This window comes from Castanea sativa, chromosome 8, assembly GCF_040712315.1.
Source record: "Castanea sativa cultivar Marrone di Chiusa Pesio chromosome 8, ASM4071231v1".
NCBI classification, from domain to species: Eukaryota; Viridiplantae; Streptophyta; class Magnoliopsida; order Fagales; family Fagaceae; genus Castanea; species Castanea sativa.
The window spans coordinates 45,229,366-45,239,532 of record NC_134020.1 but is presented as its reverse complement, the minus strand read 5'-3'; the positions used below and the strand labels follow the sequence as shown (position 1 = coordinate 45,239,532).

Sequence of the window (10,167 nt, the reverse complement as noted above, 5' to 3'; positions counted from 1 at the left end):
AACAACGGGCGGCAGATGAAGGTTCAGGACAGTCACAATACCAATGTAGAGTGTCGAGGGTGACGAGTTGTGCCCAAGTCCTCTCCTGCAGCTTTGTCTTATTGAAAATTCTCTCCAGGAAACTCCACTGCTCTAAGTTAACTTGTGGACGGTCCCGAGCTGCAAAAGAGACGGTTAGACCTTAAAAAAAATAAAATAACTTTCAAGGATCAATTAGATGGAAACTAAAGCAATGGCATACTCGATGGAGGCATTATGCCCCATGTTGTGTCGACGGGCATATGTGTGCTATCCCCTGGACGACACATCCATTCGTCCCCTTCCAAAAAGAAATACCGACTCTTTCAGTCTCTATTTGAGTCCGGTGTATCACTGACGAGCCTCAACAATGGGCTTCTAGCAACAAAATTGTACATCCCTTTTGACTTGACGATCTCCGTCGGACGATAACAGTGGAAGAATTCTTCCACCGTCAACCTTTGAGCACCGTCAGACATTGCCCCATATAAAACTTCTACCCCGATGAATACTCTCCAGGCATTTGGGGAGATCTGGGTGACGGATAGGCCAAGGTATTGAAGAAGATGACGGTGGAGAGAACTCAAAGGAAATCTGAGCCCCGCCTTTAAGGCTTGCTCATAGATCCCAACATCGTCGACCCCCCTGTAGTAACATTTTTTGGACTTTTGGGGAAGACGTAGACGGATGTTATCTGGTATTTGATACTTGGTTCTAAGTGTTCTGAGGTGGGATTCGGTGATTGTGGACCTAAAATCGTTTACCGTCCAGAAGGGTAGCATGACAAACTCTCTCAGACCATCCGGTCCAATCGTAGATTGAATGGGGGGATCCACACCGTCTAAGTCACTACTCGACGACTCTGAACTATCCATCTCCAGACCTTCATCTAGGGAAGAAGAGGTACTGGACGGATTCCTTTCTTCACTTGAAGTGTCAGGATCTCTTGGACCTGACGGGAATCTTTCATCGTAGCCCGCCCCGTCGCGGACAAACGACTGATTACTTGACGCACTAGACATAACCTACATTTATGACGGTATTACCTAAGACGCTGACAGGTCTAAAGTGCATATATATAAACAATAAAATAAAGAAAAAGACGGGAGAAGGGTTTGGAGTACATACCAGATCGAGATGGCTTCCAATGCGAGATGACGGATAGAATAGCTGAACGACAAGAATGCACGTTAGTAATGACGGTAGCGCTCTGCTCACAAATTTTTGATAGGAAGAGAAAATAAAGGGAGAAATGGTAGGCTTTTATAGAACGAAGGGCACGGAATACGAAGCGACGCCTTGTTTTGGGGAAACAGCCAATCCATAAGGACCACGTGTCCTTCGCCAGAAATACAGGCCACGTGTCCTCCGTCATGGTACACTAGGACCGTCCTATCTCAATATATTGCTTTATGGATCATTCCATGAATCCGTCAGGTTTCAAAGACGGATCCAAGGACTGAAGGGGGCAACTGAAGGGGATAAAAATAGGAGACGGATATCTCCATTGAACTTGAAGGGACGGAGAGGAAGAAGACGGATTGACATCTTAGGTGACGCGAATAGGATGGTTGAATTTTATTGAGTATCCGTCATATATGAATTAGTTATAAATTCTTCGTTGTATGTCACTTGATATGTTTGAGTCGACTTTTGCTTTATCTCCACGCAAGCGTGTACACTTGAATTTCTTGCATCACATGTTTGAGAAGACTCTTATATGGAAAAGAACTCAAGAAGGAAGTTGTATCCTAAAAAGAAAGACAATTGTACGCCAATATAAATATCCCAGAAACCCTAGATATCAAGGTACGCACAATTGACTCAACTCTGGCACTCTAGGGTTGTAAAGAAATTCTAACTTGACCTTCGGAGGGTTTTTGGCCGGCACCACACCGGTCCTCTCTTTTAGGTCTCTTTGTTTTCTCTTTGCAGTTGTTGACTCGAGTTGGAGAGTGCTTGCAACTTTTTGGTGATTTTTTCGATCTCATCACTATGAATTGAAGCAACCATATGCTGTTAGTGAACTTGTCTTACCGTATGAATTGATTATTTTTGTATTGTTTACTGCCACTATTGTATTATGTAGATATATATATCCACTTCGATGCAGCATTTTATGTGTCTTCATGCTTATTTTAATACCGAAGAATATAAACATATAAAAACTACTGAACCTTTGTGACATTATATTATTGTTATTATCATTATCATTGTCGTTAATGATAGAAAAGCTTCATAAAATGCTCATGAGTTTACTCCAAAGGTAATGGAGTTTTTTTTTTTTTTTTTTTGCTTTTAAAAAGTTGTTTCGTGCATTGAGACTTGCATATACATATGCATATACAAATAGATCAGAAGCTATCAAACAATTAATTGTTGAGAGAGCAACCTTTACAGTCAATTACACAAACGAATTTCTGTTCTCACAGTACGTAGCCATCTTTGTAAAATATTAATGCCTTGGCAATTGCCATAACCATAAGCATGCTTACTGCGTAAGCCTTGATTTTTTTTTTTTGGCTAAAGTGTATATGGTCAAACCCTGCTTCATCACAGGCCCTGAAAATCTAACTTGTACGTACTAACTACCAGATTATAATAATTTGGTTCTGCACCGATTTCTCTCTCTATCCATATATGTACGTAGACATTGATGGATTGTAGTTCAACTAACTTCCTCCTTATTTCTTTATTTCTTCCTTTTTCTTCTTTTCTTCTTATTTTATTTTTATTTTTAATTATCTAAACAAGTGAGTCAGCAATGAAATTTTGGTAGACCCCACATTGCGCTAATCTCAAACCACCTTGGTGGGAATATTTAACATATAGTTTTATTTATGAGTTTTAATTAGCTCAATTAGTAAAGTCTCTTATCGTTGAACAAAAAATCTGAAATTTGAACTTTGTCTATTTTGAAAATTGATTGGTATTTTAACCTATCATATCTATAAAAGTTAAATAAAAAACAAAAAACATATGAGTTTTATTTTTCCTTTAATAAGTTGTGTTTGGGTGAAAAATTTTAGAAATTATTTTGGACAATATGCATTTGGTTATTCTATATAAAGCAGGGCAACTCTTAATTTAGAAGTCATCCACTTCTTGCTTTGAGATCATCATCATCATCATCATCTACTCTCTCTCTTTCTCGTTTCTTCTTTATTCTATATAAAGCAAGGCAACTCTCAATTTAGAAGTCATCCACTTCTTGCTTTGAGATCATCATCATCATCTACTCTCTCCCTTTCTCATTTCTTCTCTCATGGAGTTGGAAGGTAGACTCCGATTTTTTGAGAACAAGACTATTTTAATCATTGGTGCCACAGGCTTTCTAGCAAAAGGTTCTCTCTCTCTGCCCGCACTCTCGAAATACATTTATACATGTTTATTCATACCTACAAATATAAACAACCTGTCAAGCAAATTGCTTGTATATATTCTACTTGACTCCACTCGTTTATGTGTGTATTAGCGTATATATATAGTCCTATGTTTGTGTTATGCTTTGTTTATAATTCTATGTATGCGTGTGTTGAAAGAATGTTTTTAGTGATACCTTGCTTGCATAAATGAACGCAGTTTTTGTGGAGAAAATACTGAGGGTTCAACCAAATGTAAAAAGGATCTATCTTCTTTTGAGAGCTTCAGATAATGAGTCTGCTACACAACGGTTTTGTCATGAGGTACCTCATTTAGTTCTTTTTGATTACGTAGGCAGGTGATTTTTCGTGTCACATACATGATTTTTTTTTTTTTAAGACTAAATTGTAAAGTACATCCTTTTAAGAGAATTTTGATTTTGATCTTTAATATTTTGAATTTGTTTTTTTAAATAATTTGTAATTTTGATTTTAAGACATATATAACATTTAACGTCATTGTCCATTTTGTCCTGCCACTCATTTCCATTAAATTACATGGGCATTAACAATGCCAAATAAATTTGCAATTCCTATATTAATGTGTGCCAGCTGACTAAAGTATATCATGCCACGTGGCTCCTAAACTTAACTAGTATATGTTAAGTAAAAAAAAAAAAAAAAAAAATTCAGTGTTGTAGAGACCCAAAAGAGGGCATACAATCCATGAAACTTCATATTACCTAGTGAAATATATAGAGATGTGCTTATAAAGAGTAACTTCCCTTCAATGTGTGTAGAGGCATTTTTCCCTATAGTTCTGTGTTTTGGTAAAGAACAAAACTATGAGGAGTATAAACTCTAAAGTGGACAATATCTACACAGTTGGGATGGGGTTGGTAGTGTAATAAGAAATGTGGGAAACCAAGAAAGAAAAGAGGAGAGAGATGAAAATAGGGGAGAAATAGCTAAAGAGAAAAAATTAAAAAAAGAAATAAAAAATATTACATATAATTTTTTTATAATCATGGACAAAATGATCATATAGTTTTAACTTATGAGTTTAAATGGTATTTAACGATAATACCATTCCTGTAAATGGATGGAATGACAAAAATGTTAAGAACTAAAAAAAAAGACTTTTAAACATTAATAACTAAAATCAAAATTATCTCAAAATTAACTGGTTTGATTTACATTTTAGTCTTCTTTTAATTTCAAAATAATTTTTATTCTTAATAGCAAAAAAGGGTAAAATAAATTTATTTAATTTCCTAGGATTTAGTTACAATACAATATTCGTACTAAATAGGCTTAAATGGTTTTTTTTTTTCTTCATTGGTTTGATCTGCAGGTAAAAGGACAGGACCTCTTTAACGTTCTTAGAAAGAGTTTAGGTGCGAATCTAGAATCCTATGTATTTGAAAGGGTTACTCCTATCTCTGGTGACATATGTGACGTGAATTTGGGAATCAAAGATGATATATTAAGAGAAGAGATGTGGAATGAGATAGACATTGTCTTGAATTCTGCTGCTACAACAAACTTTGATGAAAGGTAACAAAAAAAACAATGTGTGCAACTGTGCATAGTAAAAAAGATTCATATATTTATTTATTTATTTTTAAATTTTTTCTATTCCTTTCTTTCCTCTTTTAGATATGATATTGCATTGGGCATCAACACATATGGAGCTTTGCATGTTTTGAACTTCGCAAAGAAATGTATTAAATTGAAGGTGCTTGTCCATGTATCAACAGGTCAGTGTAGACTTCAACTCTGCCCTTATACACTAATTAGCTATTTTGAATGTCTGTAAATTAGTCCACTTCAAGAGGTAATTGCTAGTGCAAAAATCTGTGTTCAAAAATAATGCAGAAGTACCATATGTCATTGCAATTGTAAACAATGAACTCTGTAATCTTCAATGTTGTTTTACAGCTTATGTGTGCGGCGAGAAGGTGGGGCACATACTAGAGAGCCCATTTTACATGGAAGAAACGCTGAACGGAACCTCGAGATTAGATATCAATGCCGAAAAAGAACTTGTTGAGGATTACCTTGATAAATTACGAGTGCATGGTGCCACGAAAGAAGAGATCACATCCACCATGAAGGATTTGGGCATTAAAAGGTTTTTAAGAATCTTCCAATAAAATCCTTCAATAAAATTTTCAATGACATAATAGTTATCACTTTCGTGTCAATAATGAATTTACTAAAACAATTTGTGAAGCATATAATAATAAAATATTTCTCTTGGCAATTTTTTTCCTTCTTGTTTTAATTTTATCTGTTTCTTTTTATTAATTGCTAGGGCAAAACTATATGGATGGCCAAACACCTACGTGTATACGAAAGCATTGGGGGAAATGCTTTTAGGACACTTTAATCAGAATTTGCCCTTAGTCATCATACGGCCCACCATAGTAACCAGTACTTACAAAGAACCATTTTCAGGTTGGATTGAAGGTGTGAGGTAATCATAATTTGACATGGAATTATAAAGCTCACAATTTTGTGAAATTATTACTTATGTTTTTGTTGGGTAATAATTAATTAAGAAGATTAGGTGATCAAGAAAATAACAGGGTTTAAGTAATAGTTTAGTTGTAATGACATACTTTGTGGTGTTTTTTTATGGTTTGAACCTCACCTGCCACTTCCTACTATTTATCTATGAAAAAAAACAAATTTCAAGTACCATTGAATAGGTCTTTTTCCCCCCTATTTTCATGATTGAATCTTGCTTGGTTAAATTTAATTTTCTTGTTACAGAACCATTGATGGTGTAATTGCTGCCTACGGCAAAGGGAAACTGAAATGCTTTCTTGGCCATCCTAACACAATCATGAATGTTGTGAGTTAAATTCATTCTTCAATCTTTAAGCAAACAATTGCAGACAAATCTATTCATCTGGATTTTAAGCTTGTGTTTGCCCATATAAGTCTTTTCAACGAGCTTTCAATATTGAATTTTGAAAGTCATGCAGATACCAGCAGATATGGTGGTAAATTCTATGATTATGGCCATGGTGGCTCATGCAAACAAGTCTTCTCAGATCATCTTTCATGTGTGTTCTTCAATGAGAAATCCGATGAAACTCTCTAGTCTTTCAGATTTCATCTCTCTGTACTTCACTCAAAATCCGTGGATTGATAGAAATGGAAAGTCAATCAACGTCCGCAAGTTGATAGTCTTTAGCAATATTGCTAGGTTTCAAGCATACATGGCTGTTCGATATAAACTGCCGTTGAAGGTATTTGGCCACAATTAAAAATAGTAACCAGTTTTACATACCAAACACTGTTAAGAAAAAATAGCGTTTCCTTCCAAAGGTTCCTGTGAATCAGACACTATGCATGCAATATCACAGAAAGAACGTCCTCTCAATATATGTATTCTCTCTCTATACTATATTATCACTTTTTTTTTTTTTTTTTCTTTTCTTTTTCATTCTGACTTTATTCTTTGAAGGTGTTATGGTTAGCAAATCTGGTGCTTTTCCAGTATTATCGGGAGATATATATCACGCTTAATCGGAAGGTCGAAGTATTGATGCGAATGGTTGACCTCTACAGACCATATGTATTTTTTGCTGGCTGGTAGGTATTATTTATTTTAGTGATTAAATTTTCCATCGTGTTTTCAATGTATCCACTGATAATAAGCTTTTGTTTTCCACAACAGCTTTGATGACTCCAACACAGAAAAGCTAAGAGTGGCGATTAGAGAGAGTGGAGTCAATGTGCATTTGTTTGACTTTGATCCAAAGTGCATTGACTGGAAAGACTACATTATGAACACTCATATTCCTGGCCTGATAAAGTACTCAATGAAACGATAACTTTGAGGGATTGTTGGCCTTTATTTTACAAAATGTTGTGGTTTGGAATTTCTTTCATCAATAAGGCAACCACAACCTACCTACCTAGCTGCCATTTTGTTTAGAATTTTACTTGGAGTGAATTAGTGTTCAGAAATTAAATATGCAAGGAATAAATGAATAGATGTAAGGAGCTGAATAAATGTATGTTAGAGTATTCACATCAACTCATACAAAAATTTATGTTTATTTTGTGTAAGAACCTACTTTTTTTATTTATTTATTTTATTTTACATACTCACTTTTCAAAATACTCCACATTAGATTATCTACTTTATACTATATTTCATTAAATATCAAATATTCTTATTATTTAATTTTTTTTCTTTTTTCACATATAACAACCATCATCTACGCTCTTCACTCATCATTAGAATACGTAACGAAAGAATAAAAAATTAAATATAAAATGAATAGTGTCAATGTAAATTTACATGGTTATTATACAAACTTATAAATTTATACAATTATACAGTCACTGATGTAGGTCATTTTTAGGCAAAAAAAATAAAATTTTCACATTTATTATTATTATACACATATTGATGTGAGTGCTCTTACAAATTAATAAAGTGTGAAAAGTTAAAGGGTTGTATTTAAAGTATACATACCCCACACATCTAATCTATCCATTTGTAACCAAGAGGGTAAGAATTCTCCTTCTTGTTCTTTCTCCCTTCAATATTTTATTGTGAATGATTGAGATTTTCTAGCTGTGTAAGCCTACCAACTTGTAACGAAGTAGATTTTGAGTGAAAATGCTTATGGTGGGAATAGAATTTTTTATTTTTTATTTATTTTTTATACAAGATAGAATTTTTACTCTAGCTTAATCTAAGTGTATATGTGTGTGAAGCTCCCTCCTGGAAATCCTTGAACCCTAGTCCTTGCCCCCTACATCCCACAAACACTTATACTTGTAAAGTGACCACTGCACCAAGGGTGCGCAGTGGGAATAGAAATTAATTGTTAACACAATTGTCTCATTTTAATTTTCCAAACTTACCAAAGAAAACTTTGATAACTGGGGGTGCTTAAATGAAAGACTCACTTAGATTCCAAAATGCATAGAAAATAGTGGGGAAATGTTATGTAAAGATACAAAATGAAAACCTTTAACTCCAAATTACAAATAATTCTTTCAAAAGGCTTAAAAGAATGATTAACGAGCTCTAATGTTTATCTATAGGATTTTCGATGAAACCACTTTCGAGAAATTTTAAAATGCAATTGGGGAAATTAATCAAATATGGCACCGTGAATTTGGGTAGAATGTCACAAACTAAAAATCACAACTATTCAAAAAGAAAAGAGAAAGAAGGAAGATTAATGAACCAGCATTTGTACAAAATCGCTCAAATGACAAATTTCTAAACTCTTACTTGGGGTATAACGAAAATGAAATGAAAATCTCAGATCAAATTGAGTAAGAATTTATCCTACATAAAATTGAAATGAAATAACACCAAAAAAAAAAAAAAATTACATGTGATTGGGACGTATATCAAAGCTTGAGTATTGAGTTGTAGTGTAAGGTGGAATGAAAGAATTAGAGGGCAATGATAAATTATATGGTCCGCTTGGAGGAGTTCTCCCTCCTCTCACAGTAGTCAATGGTTAGGTCCCTATGTGTGACTCATGAGTGGGATCCATGCTCTTGTGAGAGGGGGACGATCCACTTAGTGGAGAGAGAGTAAGAGAGATGGGAATATGGGAGAAGCAAATGCAACTGACGATTAGGAGAGATCTGGCTTTTAGAGTGGGAAAATTACAAAAAGCAGTCTTGTTTATTAGGCAATTACAAAAAAGGGGCAAAAAAGCAAATTGCACCTACTAAATTGGACTTAAATTCATTTCATTCCTTTAACTTTATTTTTGTTCAATTTAGTCATTTGAGTTTCAAATTTATTCAGTTGAGGCTTTTCCTCATTTTTGTTGAAAAATTGTCGTATAAATATGCAATTAACTAATGAAAAAAGACTTTTTGAAAAAAAATTCTCATAAAAATCTATAATATAATGTTTTATTAATTTTATAATTTTTTTATATGAGAAAAATATATTTTTTAATGGCAATTTTTAAAACAAAATTGGACGTGAAAGCTCGGATTTGTGTTAAAAATATAAGAACTGTTTAGATCCCCAATTAATAGATTACGGCTAGATTGATTTTACTCTAACTTAAACTAAGTGTTGAAACAAGAGTAAATGAAGTGCAATCAACCGATACTACTCTAGTGTATAAACATGAACAAAAACAGTAAAAGTAAAGCACAAGAATAAGGGAAAAGAGATGCAAACACAAGATAGCACGCCGATGTGTTATCGAAGAGGAAACCGAAGAACTCGGCGAAAAACCTCTCAGCTACCCTCCAAGTAGTAAATTGATCCACTAGAGAATAAAGTTTGAGTACACAAATAACAAAAGACCCTCCAAGCCTAGTTTACCCAATGTACTTGAGCCCTCCAAGCTCCTGCTACCAACGGACTTCACGGAGTCATGTCTTCTCTAACTTTCCGAATCCCGTAATATGTCCGATTGCATCCGTCAAGCCTCACCGACTTCTTTTGGCAAATCCCCAAAGCTTCCCAAGTTCCAAAACACTCTCTACACTCTGAAAAGGTGTGTGTTATGTTTGGGTACAAATCTCCTCTCAAGGTATGACAATAGGAGAGGGAAGGAGAAGAGGCTACAATGATTTCTCACTAAGGATGCGTAGCTCTCTCTCTAAAAGATGGGTGTATGTGTTGTAGAAAACCTATCTAGGGTTTTTTTCTCTGAATGACCTCTTTACACATTTGTGGGTAATGAAGGTATGTATAGTATGGGTGAAGCGTAAGAAAGTCACACTTAAAAATCCTCCAAGCAGAAAGTTTCGCAGGTGTCTCATGGGAAGGCCT

General features: G+C 34.6%; 1 protein-coding gene across 2 annotated transcripts; it reads left to right on the top strand.

Moving 5' to 3' along the window:
* Positions 1-3,151: 3,151 nt before the first annotated feature.
* On the top strand, positions 3,152-7,467 carry LOC142608148 (fatty acyl-CoA reductase 3-like). 2 transcript variants are annotated; one of them, XM_075779859.1, is made up of 10 exons: positions 3,152-3,362; positions 3,601-3,704; positions 4,735-4,937; positions 5,040-5,140; positions 5,322-5,514; positions 5,698-5,859; positions 6,159-6,240; positions 6,374-6,640; positions 6,892-6,986; positions 7,072-7,467. In XM_075779859.1, the coding sequence occupies exons 1-10, from the start codon at positions 3,284-3,286 to the stop codon at positions 7,226-7,228; spliced, it is 1,443 nt and encodes a 480-aa protein (XP_075635974.1). In that variant the 5' UTR covers positions 3,152-3,283; the 3' UTR covers positions 7,229-7,467. The 2 variants fall into 2 exon arrangements, with proteins under 2 accessions (XP_075635974.1, XP_075635973.1); XM_075779858.1 differs by having other exon boundaries at positions 6,859-6,986.
* Positions 7,468-10,167: the final 2,700 nt, after the last annotated feature.

Excerpts from the sequence above, each read along its gene's own strand:
- LOC142608148 (XM_075779858.1), top strand. The coding sequence starts at position 3,284 with ATGGAGTTGGAAGGTAGACTCCGATTTTTTGAGAACAAGACTATTTTA. Across the intron at positions 3,363-3,600 it reads CACAGGCTTTCTAGCAAAAG|TTTTTGTGGAGAAAATACTG; the intron begins GTTCTCTCTCTC and ends AAATGAACGCAG. Across the intron at positions 5,141-5,321 it reads GCTTGTCCATGTATCAACAG|CTTATGTGTGCGGCGAGAAG; the intron begins GTCAGTGTAGAC and ends GTTGTTTTACAG.